A 23,559-nucleotide genomic window follows, 5' to 3' on the forward strand; every position below is an offset into this window, starting at 1 on the left:
TTGAAACCAAAGATGGAGGATTTAAACTGGGAAACAATTAAAACAGAGGATTCCAATTGCTGTAGACTGTCCAATGACAAGAGACCTTTTTTTAAAAAAAAACAAAAAAACAAAGCTGGTGGAAAGCTTTAAAAATTGCCACAAAACTACACATTAGAACCACAGATGTAATCATAAGTAACATGACAACTGAGGCTGCTCATAAAATAAATTATCTACAAATACATTTATCAAGAAGTTATTCTGTCACAAAGTTGAAATAATACCAGTATCCCTGACTGAGCAGCAGAACACCTTTGATAAACAGAATTCATCCATTTAGGTTTCTTTAAAAACCACCACTTCTGAGAGTCTCTTATTAATCAATGCAGTGTTTGGCAGTGCAGATGGTGGGAAAGGTAAGTACTTACTTCTTTACTGGTAATGTTATAATCTCAATTTTAAAGCAGAGTTCCAGCTGAAAAAAAAAATAAAAGTCAACAGCTACAAAAACTGAAGCTGCTGACTTTTAAAATACAGCCACTTACCTGTCCCTCGGTCCAGCGGTGCCCTCACCACCGTTGGTTTCACCAGCCATCTTCTCTCCCTGGCGCCAGCATCTTTAGTTTGGGCACCCGGCTGTGACAGCTTGCGGCTTCACAGCCGGGTGCCCACTGCTCATAAGCGAGAAGCGCAGCGCTTTGTGAATGGCCCCGTAATCTTCTGGGACCTGTCACATGTCCCAGAAGACTACGGGGAGGGAGGATAACTTCCACTTCCGATCGCCTATTGGCACCTTTGGGGAGTGGGTACTCGAATTTGACAGGTACCCACTCCCCAAAGGTGCCAATCGTTAATGGGAAATGGGGGACAAAGCATTAAAGCGGAACTTCTCCTTTTGAGTGGAGCTCCGCTTTAACTTTTGTGGCCAAGTCGCTTTAAAAGGGGTCACCCAAAAGGGGAAGTTCCACTTGTTTGCATACTACCCCCCTCTTTAACAATTGGCACATTCCTTTGGATTGGGAGGAGATATGGGTACCTGGTTTTCACAGGTACCTGCTCCCACTTCTGCCTAGATCGCCTAAGCGATCCAAATGGAATTTCACTGCCCTCTTCGCCTGTAGCATTCACAGGTCCCAGAAGACTCGGGAACCATCACAGAGCCCACGGCTCACGCATGTACGGTGGAAGCCATCTATGAAGCCACAAGGCTTCACAGCCATTTTGCCTTAGTTGAGATGCCAATGCCTGAATCCAAAGCCCATTGAAAAATTGGTTCCGGTGAGGACACCTCTGGATCCCTGGACAGGTAAGTATCCTTATTTTAAAAGACAGCAGCTACAGAATTTGTAGCTACTTGCTTTTAATTTTTTGGGGGGGAGACCAAAGCTCCTCTTTAAATAATAATAACTTAAGATCTAATTGCTTTTAGACATTTGATTACTTGTCCCTTCATGCAATTAGCAGAAGTGTCCTTACTTTAAATCCTTACTTGTGTTGGGAATTATAAAGTTTGAAATTATGAAAATATTACATAGTTCTTGCCAGGTATAGAGCCAATATAATGCAGATTTCAGAAGGAAGCAACTTAACAGGGAAGGGGGCCCAGTGAAGACAGTCTCGTACAGCGTGGGCCCTTTTCCCTGTGGAGTGCCACCACAGGTTTATTTGAAGCCCACACAGTAAGAGAGCCTCTATACTTTCCTTTCTGGCAGTCTGCATCTTCAAACTCTGTTGCTTCACTACTCCAAGCCTGCTACAGGTATTCCACATATCCAAGTGTGTTGAATACCTGCTTCTGTGACCACACGTTGTGGTTGATCTTGTTGGCCTTTGTATTTTGCGGTGACATGCAAGCCAGCAATATGAACAGAAGTATGTGGGGTAGGTACTTGACATGCACAGAAGTGTGGGATACCTACAGAGGCAGAAAAGCAGCAAAGTGGAAGTATGACCACACCCCTTTATAAAACACCCACATGATGACACCCACTCTTCACCCCATTTTCCAATGTTGTCAACAAACATGTCCATTTTCGTATCTGCAAAAGATACTCTAAGCCTCTCAATACATTTAGACTTGTATGTATCTACATTTTATATAAGAAAAATCTGCATATTTAACGAATTCCAGGTATGGTATATTTCATACATAGTTACATGGTCCAGCTTGTACCAATGTAACTATGTATATACCATATCTGGCCAATGCCCCTGAAAGCTGGCAATCACTGAAGTAGACAACGCTACTCAAGCTGCCTCCACTTGTTTCAGGGTCTTGTGCTGAGTGGCTGGCCTTATACATTGTGAACATAGGAGATTGGCTGCTTGGCACAGGCGACATTCAGGAAGTACTTTGCATTCTCAGTATGAATGCAGATTGTTTTTTGATTGGATGAGGCACAGAAAGTGTGATGTCACCACCCAACCTATCCACCTCATCCAATCAGAGAGAGCTTTGCACTCATTTAGAAAATGGAAAAGATTCTCTGAATGGTGCCCATGTTGAACAGCCAACCTCCTGTGTTCACAATGAATCATGCCGGCCACTCAGCACAGGACCCAGAAGCAAGTGAAAACCACTGTAGTAGCGATGTAGGAAAGTGAAACTTGTGCCCAGATCCCCCCAAAAGTAGCTGTTACTTGCATCGCAGCCACCAACCAGTATCTCAGCAGAGTAATATACACTAGTTTTTTATGAATGTAGCAGTAGCATAACTGCCCTTGATCGTTCTAGATTCTCAGACACACACAGCACTCTGTACTGGACAAACCTTTCTTCCCAATGCCTCTCTCACAAAACCTAATGCCAATTTATGTTTTCTATGAACCAAAAGCAACATCTATCTCTGTTCAACTGCAAATTATTATTCTTACGTAACTCACCCAAGTTGTTTAAAAGCTAGCGATATGCAGACTGTATTTTAAACCACAGATTATGAAAAGCCAAAAAGGAGTTTATTTCCTTTAACCATTGTGGTTTTTCTTGTGCTGAGTTATAAATACCTTTAGTATCTTGTCAACATAAAACAAGCAAAGGGAAAACAAGCTGTACAAACTGTGGCCGGAAGCCATACCTAGGAGGGGATTTTACTACCCAGCATGATAAAATTAAATATCCACATTAAAGTGTTTGCTGCCTATTGCCTTGTGTAACTGTTAAAGTGCATGTCCAGCCAAAACGTGTTTTTTTCTTTTGGTCTTTTTTTTATCCATTTTGAAAGGGTCAGAACTCCTGTCAGGTTTCTTAACCCTATCCAGAGCTGCATTAGAGGCATATACCCTAACGTCCTGTCCTGCTGACAAGGTTTTACCAAACAGGAAGTGAAGAGAACTCTTCAACAGCAACACAGACCAAAATAAATAAGAGGCCTTTCTTTAGAGGAGTAGAGGAAGGTTAGAACTCCAGTCAACTGTTTATTTTTCTGTTGCAGATTTTCCATCACATCTTGTGTCATAAAACCACTGTCACCAAAAAAGAAATGAGTGAAAATGTCTCAAGTAGATCAACTGATTGCAGCAAAAACCCAAACAGTCCTAAAAAAAGACTTTTCCTTGACATACACTTTAAGGTTCTCTCTTTTCTAGACCCATGACACTCACTAGTCATTTCACACTTTTGAAAGAAATGCCATCTGGGAGAGAGTATATGCTTGAGCATGCCCTCATCATATTCTGCCTTGACTAATGTAAAGCAGTACATAAATCAGTAATTTATTCTCCCATTACTCGATTCCCCCATCCATATACTTAATGTTAATGGACGAGTCCTCCCCACTGTGCCATTGTATTGTGATAGCACGGAGAGTTCCTCGCTGTCAGAATATACTGAGTAGTGTTGCAGGCGATAGCCTGCAGCACTGATCGAGCAGGGAAAATCCAACTGGGCGGTTGTACAGAACGTGATCAGTATATCGACTTCTGTACAACCTCCCTGCCCATACATGGATCGAAATTCGCCCAGTCCTTTCTGAACTGGCTGAATTTCGATCCATGTATGGCCAGCTTAACACTCTGATCTGTATTCTAAGGGTGGGTTCACACCAGGTGCAGTCTAGTGTGTTTTTAATCTGCAACAAAAAAAAAGCATGCACAGTGTTTTCCATGAATTCCAATGGTCCTAGTTCACACCACTACGATGTGTTCCAGTACAGTCAACAAAAGTAGAATATGTTGCATTTTTACTGTATAGAACACATCAAAAATGCACCGGAATGCATCAAAAACACACGTCTTGAACGAAGATGAGGAAAGAATGAGGGTTGAAAACACACCGGAATGCATCAAAAAAGTGCAAGCAGAAATGCATCTGAAATGCAGAAATTGTGGTGTGAACTAACCCTAAAAACAAACAGAAAGGCACAACTCTCATCCACTAGTGATTGAGGAATCCACCTCGCTTCTCCTTCCAAAGCTTATTTTTCCACACTTTTCCAGTTCATAAATCTGACTCCAACCTACAAAACTTTCTACGTTATGGTATCTCTCTATTTTACCCCACTAACTTCTTATTACCAACCCAGACTCAACTTCCACTCTGAAACATCACCTTGTTCTCTTCTCTACTCCAGTAACTTAAAGCTGAACCCTGATATAAAATAAAAATAGACCCCTAAAGTGCGGCTTCCCCTGCACTGCAAGGGTTTAATGGTCATTTGTGTCTAGAGGAAACTGAAAAGCAGTTATACTTACCCCATTCATCACTCCCTCTGTTTTTCTCCCAGCTGTGTGATCGATTTTCCGAAGCTGCTTCACTTCACTGTTCCATCAGTTGTAGACACAGAGACATCATCAGGACCAGCAGTCCTGCTTTATAAGTGAGGAAGCCGAGGGCCTACCCACAACCAAGAGAGAGTAGAGACATGCTCTGGGTACCAGTGAGGGATAAGGTAAATATATATGATTTTTCTGTTGCCCCTAAACAAAAACCCCACTGCAAAGGTTAATTTTTATTTTACCAGGAGTTTAGCTTTAATTCTCATCAGTCACTGATTTATCATTGTTTTCTTGTCTGCCTAGGCACACGCATTCTTTTTAGTTTACTCACTTTGCTCATTTCATCTATTCCTCTAGATTATCTTGTTATTGGTACGTTTTTCTAAACAACTGTATGTACTAGGCTTTGAAACATGTTCTGCATTAAATCAGCTGTACTAGCCTTTTTCGGTATATCAATTATTAATTAATTAATACAGTGCCACAGGGAATGTTGATGCCAAATAAATTATTACTAAAAATAATATTAATATAGATGTAGACATTTTCAATTCATACAAGATTTACATGCACTAAAAAGCAACAAACATTGATGTCTGTGATGTCATTGTTTTCAGAGTAGAATATTATTGACATCTACAGCACAGTGGATCTGTGTGTTACATATTTCCAATCATTAATCCTGTCAATGTAATTATTGAACATGCTGACATTCATACAGATATCTTGCAAAGCACCGTCTCGTGAGTTACAAAATCCCATCTAAGCAATCATATCTGCAGAAGCAATCAATACTGCAGAAATGACTGTCTAAAGGCAATTAATATTGATCAACAGATTAAGAGAGTTTTGAAATTGCGGGCAGAATTGTGGTGATTCTGCTCACAATTCAAAATGCCCAGGTGTGAATGTAGCCTAAACCGCACTGGCAGAACTGGTAACACTTGTTCCAACTAAAGATGGATTAGACAATAAACTCATTTACTTACCAAATTCATTCATTAGAGTTCTAGCCTTTGATACAAATGGTCCCACTTCACTAGGATGCATCTTTGCTCTTTCTTTTAAATCTGCCCCTATAAAGAAAACACATAAAACATAAATGTAAAGCCAAAGACACTATTTTTCACAGGGCTGCTATCAGCACTGTTTAGAATGAACTAAAATAAAAATTGGATTTACAGTCGACAGTGTAGGAAATAATAGAACAAAAAATTACAGGGACTGTAGCAGAAATGATCCATAGATATGATATAATTTTTTTGCAAGAATTGATCAACTGTTCTACTGCGCTTTTGACCACCTACATAGCCTCTATAGCAACAGTAAACATTCAGGGCTTCCACAGATGACACTGGTATGGTATTATCTGGAAGCCAAAAGATAGTGCCCTGAACTTACTCCTGACAGAGACAATGGTACAGAGGACATATGATAGAGCTGGAATTTAAACACTGCCATAAATTTAGATTGTGTATGTAAAATGTATTACCTAGTACACCATTGACCCTAATACTATGTAGCTCTACCCATGAAGGAGCCGCTGACTTTAAGAGGTTCTTTCCCCACACAGTATGGAGGCAGCTAGGCACACAGCAACAGTCTGCTCTGGCTCATTGAACAACTTTTTAAAATGTATTTGCTTGTAGAACTTGGAACCGGATTTACATTTAATTTGAGGTTGTATGGGATATGCCAAACATTTAAGCACACTAAATAGAAGACACTCCTGTCTTTAGCAAATAACACTGTCTATTTCTCACAGCTGGACAACATACAGCAGTGGTTAGACTGGAGCAGTCTGTAATCTCACAGTGTGGACTGCGAGGCAAGTTAATGTACAGATAATGACGATGAGATTTCCCCTGTACCACTGACTAGAGAAAACCAGAAGTAGGGACCCCTCAGGAGAGGAACTACTCGGCCCAGCTATCCCAAATGTACACAGTCACTATATCTTGAGCTTGGGTCAGCACTCACAATATCCCAGGCAGCTGCACACCTTCCAGTTTCAACCAGGCACTACATAGTGAGTTCTCCAGACCAGATCTTTAGTTCCAAAAGAAATTAGGAATAGGCACCCAAACTCTATTACAGCTGGGACCTCGATTAACATCAGCAAACACCAGCAGGATTGTCCCAGAGAAGCAGCAGCCCCAGAGGCTGGGGACTCCTCCAGCAGGACAAGACCAGGGATGCTACAGTCCTCAGGCTATTTATGCCCCTCTTTAACCACCTACTGGGCACACCTTCCCAGGGATTAGCTGAAGCACAATAAATATTCAGGTGATCATTTAACTTTCCCACACTCTATGTTCTAGAAGCCTCCTGAATGCAGGGGGAAACAATCGAACCTGCTGCCTGTGAAACCTAGCACAGCCCAAAGAAATGAATAGCTACTCCAATGATTACAGAGGAGCCAAAAAAAAAAAAAAGTATATGTAAACCCTTACCTTGTAAACAACCCATTCAATTTAACGGCTTCCCGACGGCTCTATAGCAGAAATACTGCTACAGGCGGCACGGTTGCGCAAAATCACGTATATATACGTAATTTTGCTTTTCCAGACAGGGGGTGCGCACAGCTACCCGCGCCACCATTCACAGTCACGGCTATTAATCACCGGGCCCCGGCCGGTAATTACCCACCAACGCCCGGTGATTACCGAGCATCTCCAACCGGGAGGAAGACTGTTTTGTTTACTAACAGTTTTCCTCCCTGTCAGCTCGGGCACACTGCTCTGGATGGTTGTACACAGCACAGCCTTCCAGAGCATTGTGCTTACAGCGAAGCACACGCCCCCTAGTAAAACACTCTCTACACATAAACACATGCTTTTTTTTTTAGCACTGATCACTATATTGGTATCACAGGGGATGTTAGTGACACCCAGTCAGATCACCCCCCAGTGTCAGAATGTCCGCCAAAAGTCGCTGATCACCGCCATTACTAGCAGCAAAAAAAAAAATTTACAAATCCCAGTATCTATACCGCCATTTGTAAACACTATAACTTTCATGAAAAACAAATAATTTACACTTATTTGGATTTTTTTTTTAGCAAACACATGTCGCAGAATACATTTTGGCATACATTTATGATGAAATGTGTTTTTTTAAATTTTTTACTGGACATGTTTAATAGCAAAAATACCAAAACATTGTTTTTTGTTCTCAAAACTGTCGGTCTTTTTTTTTGTAGCGCAAAAAATTAAAAGCGCACATGCGATCAAATACCACCAAAAGAAAGCTCAATTCATGGGAAAACAAAATGTAAATTTAATTTGGGTGCAGCATTGCATGAATGCGCAGTTGTCAGTTAAAGTAATGCAGCGCCATACACAAAAAAATGGCCTGGTCAGGAGGAAGGGTAAATCCTCAGGAGGGTAAGTGGTTAAAATAGATATGAAAGACATACACAAAGCAAAACAGTTGTGTATAGACATAAAAAAAATTATAAAAACCTTTTTCCCTTTTATATAAGTGATCTCTGTTCTCAGCTGCATACGGAGTTCAGAGAGCTAGGGGAGGAGAAACAGCAGAACACTCATCCTGCCAGTGAATGGCTGTGGGGGGTGGGGGGGTGACAAAACAAGTTTGATCATTGGAGAAGAGCAGGATGAGTTATGAGAACGGCTACTGAACTGACCACACTGTGCTCTCATGCCTAGTGTGGTCATTTTTTAAGGGTAAAGCAGAGGGACTGGAAGGATCACCAGAGATTTCACACAAAGGAAACAATACAAAGAGAACAGAATACTTTTTCATACACATACATGGTACAACAGGGAAAAATAAGAAATATGAAATGCTTTTCCTTATTCCTTAATTTACCTAACACATTAGCAACCTCTCTAGGAGAGTGCTACAAACTATTTGCAGTTCATTGGGTTGATTTACTAAACTTTACAAAGTAATTTGTCATTCACTTAGTGAATGTGGTGAAAATTCAATTTGTAAAGAATACCGGTTTTAAAAAGCAACATTTTTTGTTTGCATATAATTTGATGATGGAAGTCAGCAGAGCTTTACCTCATTGAATAACCACTTTACAGCCACGCTATAGCCGAAAGATAGCTACAGTGCGGTTGAACAGTTCTGGGAGGACGTCATATGATGTCCTCAGAGTAAGTGCCCGAAACTGCGCACATCTGTGCTCAGCAATGCCACCCATCAGTGCTGTCAGTCAGTGCCCATCAGTGTGGCCTATCAGTGCAGCGTCATCAATATACATCAGTGAAGGAGAAAAATTATATGTTTGAAAAATTTTATAACAGAAAAAGAGAAAAACTTTTTTTTTCAAATTTTTGCTCTTTTTAGTTTCTGTGAACATACAGTGGATACAAAAAGTCTACACACCACTGTTAAAATGTCAGGTTTCTGTGATGTAAAAAATGAGACAAAGATAAATAATTTCAGAACTTTTTCCATCTTTAATGTGACCTACAGTTGTGTTCAAAATAATAGCAGTGTGTTGAAAAAAGTGAATAAATCTCAAAATCCTTCTAATAGCTCTCATTTCCATACACACAAATGCATTGGGAACACTACACATTCTATTCCAAATCAAAACATGAAGAAAAATATATCAAATTTGTGTCGTTCCTCTAAAAAAAATTGAAGAAAAGTGAATATTAGACTGTTCAAAAAAATAGCAGTGTTTGTATTCTTCTTTACAAACTCAAACATTCACTATATAAACTGAAAAATGTTTGAAGATTTTGCTTTCCTTTGAATCACTTAATTAATATTCAGTTGTATAAGCACTGTTTCTGAGAACTGCTGTACATCTGTGTTGCATGGAGTCAACCAACTTCTGGCACCTGTGAACAGGTATTCCAGCCCAGGATGATTGGACTACATTCCACAGTTCTTCTCTATTTCTTGGTTTTGTCTCAGAAACTGCATTTTTGATGTCACCCCACAAGTTTTCTATTGGATTAAGATCCGGGGATTGGGCTGGCCACTCCATAACGTCAATCTTGTTGGTCTGGAACCAAGATGTTGCACGTTTACTGGTGTGTTTGGGGTCATTGTCTTGTTGGAACACCCATTTCAAGGGCATTTCCTCTTCAGCATAAGGCAGCATGACCTCTTCAAGTATTCTGATGTATTCAAACTGATCCATGATCCCTGGTATGCGATAAATAGGCCCAACACCGTAGTATGAGAAACATCCCCATATCATGATGCTTGCGCAACCATGCTTCACTGTCTTCACAGTGTACTGTGGCTTGAATTCAGTGTTTGGGGGTCGCCTGACAAACTGTCTCCGGCCACTAGACCCAATAAGAACAATCTTACTTTCATCAGTCCACAAAATCTTGCTCCATTTCTCTTTAGGCCAGTCAATGTGCTCTTTGGCAAATTGTAACCTCTTCAGCACGTGTCTTTTTTTTCAACAGTGAAACTTTGCGGGGGCTTCTTGCAGATAGCTTGGCTTCACATAGGTGTCTTCTAATTGTAACAGTACTCACAGGTAACTTTAGACCTTCTTTGATCTTCCTGGAGCTGATTGTTGGCTGAGTCCTTGCCATTTTGGCTATTCTTCTATCCATTCGAATGGTAGTTTTTCGCTTTCTTCCACGTCTTTCAGGTTTTGGTTGCCATTTTAAAACATTTGCGATTCTTTTAGCTGAGCAGCCTATCATTTTCTGCACTTCTTTATATGTTTTCCCCTCTCCAATCAACGTTTTAATCAAGGTACGCTGTTCTTCTGAACAATGTCTGGAACGACTCATTTTCCTCAGAATTTCAGAGAGAAATTCACTGTAACCAGCATGTACAACATTTGCTGCCTTCCTTCCTTAAATAAGGGCAATAATTGCAACCTGTTTTTCAAAAAATGAATGACCTCACTAATATAACTCCACACTGCTATTATTTTGAACATGCCCCTTTCAATTAGTGATTCAATTACACAGAATCAGCAGCATGCATGTCATGACTGTTGGGTCTGTTGGATTTCTATTACTCTACTACACCTGCTAGTAAATTATTTGCCATGTAGAAATATCATTTCTACCAAAAACAGTGATTGATCAGGTTAGTGATGTCTGACTGCTATTATTTTGAACACAACTGTATAAACTGTACAACTCAATTGAAAAACAAACTGAAATCTTTTTTTTTTTGGGGGGGGGGGGGGGAGTAAACATAAAAAACTAAAATAATGTGGTTGAATAAGTGTGCACACCCTCTTATAACTGGGGATGCAGCTGCATTCAGAATTAAGCAATCACATTCACAATCACAATAAATAGTCAGTACACACCTGCCATCATTTAAAGTGCCTCTGATTAACCCCAAATAAAGTTCAGCTGTTCTAGTAGGTCTTTCCTGACATTTTCTTAGTTGCATCTTATAGCAAAAGCCAATGCGACATTAAAGGAGCTGCAGGAATATCTGACAAGTACTGGCTGTGTGGTACATGTGACAACAATCTCACATATTCTTCATATGTCTGGGCTATGGGTTAAAGTGGCCAGATGGAAGCCTTTTCTTATGAAGAAAACATCCAAGCCATCCAATTTAGCAAAATAACATTTGAAGTCTCCCAAAAGCATGTGGGAATGTGTTATGGTCTGATGAAATCCAAAAAGACTGAGTACTGTAATAAAATTAAAAGGTGCTTCAGCAAAGTATTAGTTTAAGGTGTGCACACTTATGCAACCATATTATTTTAGTTTTTTCTATTTTTACTTCCCTGCACCTAAAAGATTTCAGTTTGTTGTTCAACTGAGTTGTACAGTTTATAGGTTACATTACAAGGTGGAAAAAGTTCTTAAATGATTTATCTTTGTCTCTTTTTTTTTACATCACAGAAACCTGACATTTTAACAGGGGTATGTAGACTTTTTATATCCACTGTATGCAACAGAGCTTGACTGGCTTCTAGTGTAGGTCCAACCTCTCCCAGTATAAGTGCTGCCTCATAGAGGATCACAAGAAGCCGATATCAAGACAAATTTTGCAACTTATACAGCGGGTAAAATCAGTATTGAACACGTCACCATTTTTCTAGGTAAATGTATTTCTAAAGATGCTATTGGCATGCAATGTGCACCACATGTCGGTAACAACCCATGCAATCTATACACACAAAGAAAACAAAACAAATAGGTTTAGAAATAAGTTATGTGTAATAAAATGGAATGACACAGGGAAAAAGTATTGAACACATGAAGAAAGCATGGAAAGCCAAGACACCAGCTGAACTCTGTCAGCAATTAGAAAGCAACCCTGCCCCTTGTCAGTGCAAATTAATATCAGCTGGTTCAGTCTTAACTGATGGCCTATAAAAAGGTGTCTCATTACCAAGGTGTTAAACAAGAAACATCTCATGATGGATAAAAGCAAAGAGATCGCTCAAGACCTTCACAACCCTATTGTTTCAAAACATACTGATTGCACTGGTTACAGAAAGATATCTAAACTTCTAAAATGTTCCAGTGAGCACTGTTGGGGCCATAATCCGAAAGTGGAAAGAACATCATTTCACCATAAACACCACGACCAGGTGCTCCTCGCAAGATTTCTGATAGAGGAGTGAAAAGAATTATCAGAAGAGTTGTTCAAGAGCCAAAGACCACTGGAGAGCTCCAGAAAGACCTGGACTTAGCAGGTACAATTGTTTAAAAGAAAACAATAGGTAATGCACTCAGCCGCCATTGCCTATATGCACACTCACCACACAAGACTCCATTTCTGAAGAAAAAGCATGCTGAAACTTGTTTTTAAAGTTTGCTGCACAACATTTAGACAAGCCTGTGAAATACTAGGAGACAATATTCTTGTCAGATGAGACCAAAATTGAACTCTTTGGATGTCTTAATACACACCATGTCAAATTGGACTGCACATCACCCCAAAATCACACCTGAGCAATGTATGCGGCTAGTTTCTTTATACAGGAGGCATCTTGAAGCTGCCATTACCAACAAAGGATTTTGTATTAAGTATTAAATAAATTTCAGTTCTCGTGTTCAATACTTTTTCCCTGTAACATTCCATTTTATTACACATCATTTCTGAACTTATTTGTTTTGGTTTCTTTGTATGTATGGGATGCACGGGCTGTTACCAACATGTGGTGAAAATTAAATGTCAATAGCACCTTAGAAATATATTTACTGAGAAACATTATGATGTGTTAAATACTTATTTTACCCCCTGTATGTAGTAATTTTTTTAGTGTATACATGACTGCATTAAGTAGTATGTTTTATATGTCCAGAATTCAACTTAAAAACATTTTATTGAAAAAGTGAACACAGAACAGCTTGTAGTTTAAATAATGTATTATTTCTTATAAAAATACATACAAAATAACATCAACAAAAAAACTAAAATGTATGGGAAATGTCTAAATGAAAATCATGGCCATTAGGCAAAGACTCCTTTCGCTTACTTTTCCTTTTTGAAGTACAAGGAGTAATTCGTAGACAAAATCTTATCTTATGTGAATACATTATGATCACAGAACACTAACGCATTTTTACATTTTCGCTTTCAGCATGTTCATCTTGAAGGAACATTTCCATAATCACTGTTGAAAAACTGGAATGTGAAGTTCAGATACAAAGCAAAATCCACTGAGTAAACAAAGAGACTGAAACATACTCATCACTCTGCACACGCTTTCTTTCAAAATATAAACAGTCCTTGCAGCTAAATTCTAGTAGAGTCTACGTGCATTTATCCACTATACTTCCATCACATTGCACGTGCATCAAGCTCTCATCTACTTCAGCTGGAATATACAGATGTGTTAGGATGAAACTTTAAGCATATAAATGGCAGTCGCTTATGAAAAATGTTATTATTTACTAAGTAATGAAGACAAGAATTGCACAGAAGCAACAATGGTAAGGACACAAATACATCTAAATAGCTTAACGTACATATGCAGACAGGCTATGGTAATGTAGGCATCTACCTATTTACACAAGCAGTAAATAAAGCATTAAAGCTCAACCTTTGGCCCTCCAGCTGTAGCTGAACTACAAATCCAATCATACCTAAGGCTGGAGGGCCACAGGTTGAGCACCCATGAAGTAAAGCTTAAAATAGTCCTTACTGACCTCTGTAGCTGCAAGTACTGTGGGGCAATTCATTCTCAAAGTTCACAATGGCAGCACCACAGCTGTCTAAGTCATTCCCTCAACAGTTCAGCCCACCCTGTTTTCCCCTCCCAGCAGTTATCCTATAGCCTTTCAGCCTTTTAATAACTAGTAGTTGAAGTACAGAACAGGTACTCTGGTCAGGGGAAGCAGGGTGAGCTTGGCCGCTGAGAAAAAATGACTTCAGTGGTTCTGGTGTGATCCTCTGTGCCTGCAGTTATAGATGTCAATGAAGGATTATTAAAGCAGATTCATTCCTTGTTAAAAATATTTCATTAAAATAATGCCCTTAGTCTGGTCACAGTTTTGCTTTAAAAACATTTTTCCTGCTAAGATGACAAATCAATTTATTTATATAAATATATATATTTTTTTTAAGAATGCTTTTAAAGAAATGTGTTTTAAAGATAGATCTGCTACATCCCTGGTAAAATAGTGGCTGGGTCCATAGCATCCAGTAGGTAGTGCTTAAAGCGGAGTTCCAGCTGAAAAAAAAAAGTCAGCAGCTACAAAAACTGTAGCTGCTGACTTTTAAAATACAGCCACTTACCTGTCCCTCAGTCCAGCGGTGTCCTCACCACTGCTGGTTTCACTGTCTGCTCTCCCTGGCGCCGGTATCTTTAGTGTGGGCACCTGGCTGTGCATGTGCGAGAAGCGCTGTGCTTTGTGCATTGTCCCGTAGTCTTCTGGGACCTGTCACGTGTCCCAGAAGACTACGGGGAGGGAAGGCAGGGAGGATAACTTCTGCTTCCAATTGCCTAGGCAATTGCAGCTGAAGTGGGAGTGGGTACCTGTCAAATTCAGGTACCCGCTCCCCAAAAGGTGCCGATCCTAAATGGGGAGCGGGGGACAAAACATTAAAGTGGAACTTCCCCTTTTGGGTGGAGCTCCGCTTTAACCACCTCCCGCCCACCATATAGTCCAATGACGGGCGCAACTTGGTTCTCTCGTTCTGGGAGGACATCATGGGGTTTATTTACTAAAGCTGGAGAGTCCAAAATCAGACTCCCTTCTGCATAGAAACCAATCAGCTTCCAGGTTTCATTGCCAAAGCTTCATTGAACAAGCTGAGGTTAGAAGCTGATTGGTTTCTATGCAGAAGGGAGTCTGAATTTGGACTCTCCAGCTTTAGTAAATAAACCCCCATATGACGTCCTCCCATTCTCAGCATGCAGCGATCGGCGGTGCGCTGTGTCCCTCTGACACAGCGGATCACCGATCCACGGAAAGAGCCAAAGATGTCGGCTTGGTCATGTGATCAGCTGTGTCCAATCAAAGCTGATCACATGTAAACAGGGAAATGCCGGTTATCGGCATTTCTCTCCTCACGAGCTGTCACGCTGACAGCTCGGGAGGAGAGGAGAGCTGGAAATCTGCATTCCACGGAGGGGACATGTACACTGATCATCAGGGCACTGATGATCAGTGTGCCCTGATGATCAGTGTGGCCCCAGAAGTGCCACCTGTCAGTGTCCATCAATGCCAGCTGTCAGTGCTGAACAGTGCCACATCAATGCCACATATCAATGCCTACCAGTGCACATCAATGCCACATATCAGTGTCCATCTGAGCTGCCTTTCAGTGTCACCCATCAGTGCCAGTCAGTGCCACCTATCAATGCCAATCAGTGCCACCTATCAGTGCTGCCAATCAGTGCCGCCTATCAGTGACAGTGTGGGGGGGAGGGCCCACTGTCCTGATACAATGTGATCCAGTTTTGTGCATTTTTTAATACATGTACTACCTGCACTGCTTTTGGTGCAGTCCAGTACGATTTCAGTTCGTTCAAATGAAAGGTCTGAAATTGCACTGCACCCGGATTGCATGCGAATCACACAGGAACGCACAGTGAAAACAGAAATGTTTATATTACCCATTTACAGAAACACAAGAGACTGGACTGACACTCTCAAGTAGCTGTAACATAGAAAGGATGTATGTATGTATATATATATATATATATATATATATATATATATATATATATATATATATATATACACACATACATACATACATACATACAGTTGTGTTTAAAATAATAGCAGTCAGATATCACTAACCTGATCAATCACTGTTTTTGGTCGAAATGATATTTCTACATGGCAAATAATTTATTAGCAGGTGTAGTAGAGTAATAGAAATCCAACAGACCCAACAGTCATGACATGCATGCTTCTGATTCTGTGTAATTGAATCACTAATTGAAAGGGGCATGTTCAAAATAATAGCAGTGTGGAGTTCTATTAGTGAGGTCATTCATTCTTTGAAAAACAAGTGGCAATTATTGCCCTTATTTAAGGAAGGAAGGCAGCAAATGTTGTACATGCTGGTTACAGTGCATTTCTCTCTGAAATTCTGAGGAAAATGGGTCGTTCAAGACATTGTTCAGAAGAACAGCGTACCTTGATTAAAACGTTGATTGGAAAGGGGAAAACATATAAAGAAGTGCAGAAAATGATAGGCTGCTCAGCTAAAATGATCGCAAATGTTTTAAAATGGCAACCAAAACCTGAAAGACATGGAAGAAAGCGAAAAACTACCATTCGAATGGATAGAAGAATAGCCAAAATGGCAAGGACTCAGCCAACAATCAGCTCCAGGAAGATCAAAGAAGGTCTAAAGTTGCCTGTGAGTCCTGTTACAATTAGAAGACGCCTATGTGAAGCCAAGCTATTTGCAAGAAGCCCTCGCAAAGTTCCACTGTTGAAAAAAAGACATGTGCTGAAGAGGTTCCAATTTGCCAAAGAGCACATTGACTGGCCTAAAGAGAAATGGCACAACATTTTGTGGACTGATGAAAGTAAGATTGTTCTTCTTGGGTCTAGTGGCCAGAGACAGTTTGTCAGATGACCCCCAAACACTGAATTCAAGCCACAGTACACTGTGAAGACAGTGAGGCATGGCTGCGCAAGCATCATGATATGGGGATGTTTCTCATACTATGGTGTTGGGCCTATTTATCCCATACCAGGGATCACGGATCAGTTTGAATACATCAGAATACTTGAAGAGGTCATGCTGCCTTATGCTGAAAAGGAAATGCCCTTGAAATGGGTGTTCCAACAAGACAACGACCCCAAACACACCAGTAAACGTGCAACATCTTGGTTCCAGACCAACAAGATTGATGTTATGGAGTGGCCAGCCCAATCCCCGGATCTTAATCCAATAGAAAACTTGTGGGGTGACATCAAAAATGCAGTTTCTGAGGCAAAATCAAGACATAGAGAAGAACTGTGGAATGTAGTCCAATCATCCTGGGCTGGAATACCTGTTCACAGGTGCCAGAAGTTGGTTGACTCCATGCAACACAGATGTCCAGCAGTTCTCAGAAACAGTGCTTATACAACTAAATATTAATTAAGTCATTCAAAGGAAAGCAAAATCTTCAAACATTTTGCAGTTTATATAGTGAATGTTTGAGTTTGTAAAGAAGAATACAAACACTGCTATTTTTTTGAACAGTCTAATATTCACTTTTCTTCAATTTTTTTAGAGGAACAACACAAATTTGATATATTTTTCTTCATGTTTTGATTTGGAATAAAATGTGTAGTGTTCCCAATACATTTGTGTGTATGGAAATAAAAGCTATTAGAAGGATTTTGAGCTTTATTCACTTTTTTCAACACACTGCTATTATTTTGAACACAACTGTGTATATATATATATATATATATATATATATATATACATACATATAAACATAAACACACACACTATATTGCCACACCCCTCAAAATCATTGGATTCAGGTATTCCAATCACCTCCATGGCCACAGGTGTATAAAATCAAGCACCTAGTCATGCAGACTGCTTCTACAAACATTTGCGAAAGAATGGGTCGCTCTCAGGACCTCAGTGAATTCAAGTGTGGTACTGTGATAGGTTGCCACCTGTGCAATAAGTCCATCCATGAAATTTCCTTGCTACTAAATATTCCACTGTCTTTTTTTTCTTATATTTGATGCGATTTTAAGGGCAACCTTTAAATACACAGAAGCCACTTCTTTAAAAATACATTTTATTTATAAATCCAATAGATCATTAAAAATATTCTATAAATGTGTGAGTTAGCGAGCGCACCATATAAAGCTGCTAATGCACATAAAGGAACCACAAAGCCTTTCTAGGAATATAACATAAAAATGGGGTGTGCAGCGCTAAACAGATAAAACACACTGTCATAAATATGACAAAATATGACAAAAAGTAGAAAAGGTCCTATAAACTGAATGATAAAAAGTCCGAGGTAATATGATATCAGTCCAAATAGGTATATTCCAGTGATGGAGTATATATGACTTCAATCCAAATGGGTATATTCCAGCATCCTAACATGAAGGTGTAGAAAAATTGCCCACTCACCGGAAGTGCAATTTAATGTGCACATAGAAATTCCATGTAGCCGGAGGTCCCGTGAAGGTACAGCCTGATGATAAAGGTATCCTTTGGTGGTTAATGGGGTGACGGCTGCCAGAGATGATGGTCTGGACCTATATCCCAAATCCTGCAGCCTGGGTGGACTCCTAAAATGCTGGGCTGAGATGTGGAGGCTCAGTGCCAGGTAATAGAGATGAAAACGCTCATGGTATAGTAATGTAAAATGTATTTATTTGAGTATAAATCATTATGGTAAACAGTAAGCGTACAGGGTGATAGTAACCTATACAAATATAATGTGAATGAGCTCTTGAATGCACTGACCAGTGAATAAATATGATGGCCACCGGACCTCCTGATCCAGTGGCGTGACATCAAGGCGTGCAGAGGCTCCTCCTAGACGCGCTTCGTGTAATAACACGTCTCCTGTAGGGGTGATGCCATGCCTGGTCAGACCATCATCTCTGGCAGCCGTCACCCCATTAACCACCAGAGGATACCTTTATCATCAGGCTGTACCTTCACGGGACCTCCGGCTACATGGAATTTCTATGTGCACATTAAATTGCACTTCCGGTGAGTGGGCAATTTTTCTACACCTTCATGTTAGGATGCTGGAATATACCCATTTGGATTGAAGTCATATATACTCCATCACTGGAATATACCTATTTGGACTGATATCATATTACCTCGGACTGTTTATCATTCAGTTTATAGGACCTTTTCTACTTTTTGTCATATTTTGTCATATTTATGACAGTGTGTTTTATCTGTTTAGCGCTGCACACCCCATTTTTATATTAAAAATATTCTGTTAACACAGTATCCAAAATGTTTAAAAATACATTTCAGAGCAATCCAAGCTACTTCTTAAGTTCTAATGTTGTGGTATAAGCCAACATTGATCCAGTGGTATCCCCCATAACTGATTTCCATCTTATAACCTTTGAATTTTGAGTATAGATACATTCAGCCTGGGGATTCAACACATTTCGAATATTTATCATAAATTCTTCTTCAGGGATAGGATACCACTCTAAAATAGAAGTAATAGTTGATAGTCAAATTTAACAAGATTTGTTTACATACATTGTTGATACAAAACCAAAGCATATTGGGGTAAAGAACTTACATAACCACCATAGGTATTCTAGAGTGTATCATTATGTGAAGAGATAAATCCCCTCGAAGAGTGTTTCTCGCTGGAGTAATATCTTGTTCCAGTCGCCTCCCCTTGCAAGAATATGTATTCTTTCAAGAGCTGAAAAAAAGAACTTTGGCATCCTAGTCGATGTGGAATCCCTTTATAATTGCTTCCCACACAACAAAGGCATTGCTGCAGTTAAATATGTTCTGCAGCAACGAGGGATGCATGAATAGGGATTTAATGAATTTATCCTGACTATGCTTAATTTTATTTTGAATCATAATGCCTTTTTGTTCCAAGGCTCCCACTACCTCCAGGCACAGGGCGTAACGATGGGGACGTGTTGTGCCCCATCCTACGCCAATCTGTACCTTGGGGTGTGGGAGCAGGGGTTTTTGTCCAATTAATTTTTTTCCAGATATACACAATATATTATCATCTGGCAAAGATATATAGATGATGTATTCTTTGTCTGGGATGGACCTGAATTGTTATTGAAACAGTGTCTTGAGGTGATGAATCAAAATGATTCAAACCTTTTCTCTACTATGACCTACGACATGGAAAAAATCAATTTTTTGGATATTAACATTTTCAAGGGACAAGGGGGGTGCCTGGAGAGTAGCCTCTTTAGGAAGGAAACTGCTAGAAATACCATCTTGCATGCCAGCAGCTTTCATCCGGAGCCCCTGAAGAGATCTATCCTGTATAGTCAATTTTTATTTATAAATGTAACTGTACAGATGAAAGGGTGTTTCAAGAAGAGGCAGATGAGCTTACAAAAAAGATTACTAGCATGAGGATACACAAAAACATGTCTTAAAAAGACTTAATTGTGTAAAACATTTCTATTCAAGTCCAAAGATCATCAAAGAACTAATAGGGAGGAAGTTAGGGTCATTCTAAAATACTACAATGAACATGCGAAAATAAGAAAGATATTACAAAATCATTGATCTGTCTTGGCTAACCTAGTAAGCGACAATCCCTCAATTACCTACAAAAGAGCAGGATCCTTAAAAGACTTTCTTGTACAAAGTGAATATAGGGGGAATCAGAGACATGATCCATTCAAATATGTTGGCACCTTCCCTTGTGGAGGATGTGCACAGTCCCTATCTAAGTAACAAAAAACAATTCACTCTCCCTAATGGAGAAATTTATCTCCAGACATTTTGTCAACTGTCAGACAAAAGGGGTAGTATACCTTATGCCATGTGAAAGTAGATCTTTTTATGTTGGTAAAACACGTCAAGAATTTTGGAGGCGTATTTACAAACATGTTCATCGTATAATAATAGGTCATCTTTATTCACCCCTGGGAAGTCATGTTGCCAAATTTCACAAATATAGGATTCCAAAGGTTGTTTTTTCAGCTCTTGAAAGAATACATATTCCTGCAAGGGGAGGCGGCTGGAACAAGCAATTACTCCAGCGAGGAAACAATGACTGAGGATTTGCAAAATACAATAAAATCTCTGAACTGTATTTTTAATGTTTACCTGTCTTTTTCCAGAGCCGGACGTGACGTCAATGCACTTAGTGCGTTCACATATGCGCAGTTTTGAAGAACGTCCGGGACCACACGATGGGAGCCATATTGCTCCCCCCACCACATACAGCACACTTATTCCGCTGGAGGGAGAGAACAGGAAACACCACATCTAGTATCTGCCCTATTTAACCTCCCTGGCGGTATGATTATTTCAGATTCTTGGTTCTGAAAGCGGTACTATTATTTTGCATGGAAATATGTAGTTTTTTTATTGTAGGCCTGTCATTTTTAGGAATAACTAACTGAAATCTGTGCGAACAAGAGTCTAGTAAACATTCCGGATATGGTAAAACTTGAAACACGAAATCATAAATTATAATTTAATAAATAATCATAAAAAATAATAATATAATAATAATAATAATAAATTTAACTCAATAATATAATCAAACCAAAAACACTGAAAATTTGAAATATTGCGCCAAGTTCGCACATCGCTGAGCAAAGTCGCAGAATCGTTTTCAGTGTCTGATGACGAATTTCCCCACAAATCATTATCACTCAATTCTGCAAGTGGTTCTAATTTACTATCACTGTTCTCTGGCTGGTCTAAAACCAATTTTGACCTAAAGGGACGCTTTTTGGACGCCATGGACTTTTCCCAGTTTCCAGGCAGAAAGAACAGTCAAAATGCAGGCAGGGCACAGGACAAAGCAGTAGGGACAAAATGTATGTGAAATGCTTTGAAACAGCAATGTTTTGCTATGTAATAATCATTTACAAAAAAATAACATTTTTTAAAACTTTCAAATTTGCCGCTGGTTCTGGGCCCCGTACGTCCCGATGTCACAGGGACCGGAACACAGAAGGAGGAGGAGATGGCCAGGGACGCTGCAGGGGACACATCACAGGAGCGAAGGACAAGGTAAGCGCTGCAGGGAATCCCTGAGCAACGCCGCATGGTAAGCCCGAGTGTAGCTCGGGGTTACCGCTTGTGGTACTGAAACTTTACCCCGAGCTACACTCGGGAATACCGCCAGGGAAATTAAAGCTGTAATTAGAGAAGCTGGGTGAGGATCTTAGAACCCAGTTGGAGTTATTGTTTTATGCTGTTGAACTTTTTAGAGGAACGTAAATTTATTTCACTGCAACTATTGATAAGCTTGGAAATAAGCATGAGTGTTGGCCGCTTGCATTTATGGTGACTTGTTGAACCATTAGTAAGTGCTAATAGAATGTTTAAGTCTCTGTGTTTCACTATTTGGCATATTGTAAAACATTCTCAATATCTAGATTTAGCCCCTTCCTTATAAAGTACCAGTTAATGGGAAGTACAAAAGGTAAAATTAGTTGGAATATACACTTCAATATATTTTAACTAGTAAACGGTATACCTAGCTTACTTGGCTGCAATATATATACTTTCTATCATGGCAGTGGCGTGGTACTTGTGGTCCTTACATATCAGAATGACGACTTCACTCTTGGAGGGGATTTATCTCTTCACATAATGAGACACTCTAGAATACCTATGGTGGTTATGTAAGTTCTTTACCCCGATATGCTTTGGTTTTGTATCAACAATGTATATAATAAAACTATTACTTATATTTTATAGTGGTATCATATCCCTGAAGAAGAATTTATGATAAATATTCAAAATGCATTTGATCCCCAAGCTGAATGTATCTGTAATCAAAATTCAAAGGTTATAAGATGGAAATCAGTTATGGGGGATACCACCGGATCAATGTTGGATTACACCGCAACATTAGAACTTAATAAGTAGTTTGAATTGCTCTGAAATGTATTTTGAAGCATTTGAATATTAATTTTGTATGTGCTAACAGAATCTTTTTAATGACATACTGGAGGTATAAATAACATGTTGTATTTTTAAAGAAGTAGCTTCTGCTGTGTATTTAAAGGTTGCCCTTAAAATCACATCAAATATAAGAAAATATTGTATGAAAAGGGATGGTGGCAACCACACCCTGAGTTACACTGAATCATTTTTAAAATATTCCACGGTCAACCGTTAGTGGTATGATAACAAAGTGGAAGCAACTGGGAACAACAGCAACTGAGCCACAAAGTGGTAGGCCACGTAAAATGACAGAGTGGGGTCAAGGCATGCTGAAACATACAGTGTGCAGAAGTCGCCAACTGTCTGCAGAGTCAATAGCTAAAGACCTCCAAACTTCGTGTGGCCTTCAGATTAGCACAACAACAGTGTGTAGAGAGCTTCATGGAATGGGTTTCCATGGCCGAGCAGTTGCATTCAGGCCTTACATTACCAAGTGCAATGCAAAGTGTCCGATGCATTGTTGTAAAGCACGCCGCCACTGGACTCTAGAGAAGTGGAGACATGTTCTCTGGAGTGATGAATCATGCTTCTCTGTCGGGCAATCTGATGGGCGTGTCTGGCAGCTGCCATGAGAATGGTACTTGCCTGACTGCATTGTGCCAAGTGTAAAGTTTGGTGGAAGGGGGATTATGGTGTGGGGTTGTTTTTCAGGGTTTGGGCTTGGCCCCTTAGTGTCAGTGAAGGGAACTCTTAAGGCATCAGCATACTAAGACATTTTGGACAATTTCATGCTCCCAACTTTGTAGGAACAATTTAGGGATGGCCTCTTCCTGTTCCAACATGACTGCGCACCAGTGCACAAAGCAAGATTCATAAATTCATGGATGAGCAAGTTTGGGGTGG

General features: G+C 39.8%; 1 protein-coding gene across 1 annotated transcript in view; it reads right to left on the bottom strand.

Moving 5' to 3' along the window:
* AUH (AU RNA binding methylglutaconyl-CoA hydratase) overlaps positions 1 to 23,559 on the bottom strand; it is a 311,152-nt gene that overhangs the window by 205,184 nt on the left and 82,409 nt on the right. Inside the window, exon 4 of the mRNA XM_089677150.1 lies at positions 5,685 to 5,771. Coding sequence (XP_089533276.1) covers positions 5,685 to 5,771 — 87 coding nt within the window. The remainder of the gene's footprint in view (positions 1 to 5,684; positions 5,772 to 23,559) is intronic.

The sequence above is a fragment of the Staurois parvus genome, unplaced genomic scaffold (assembly GCF_062004578.1).
Source record: "Staurois parvus isolate SC_StPar_1 unplaced genomic scaffold, SC_StPar_1.0 ptg000178l, whole genome shotgun sequence".
Classification (NCBI taxonomy): domain Eukaryota; kingdom Metazoa; phylum Chordata; class Amphibia; order Anura; family Ranidae; genus Staurois; species Staurois parvus.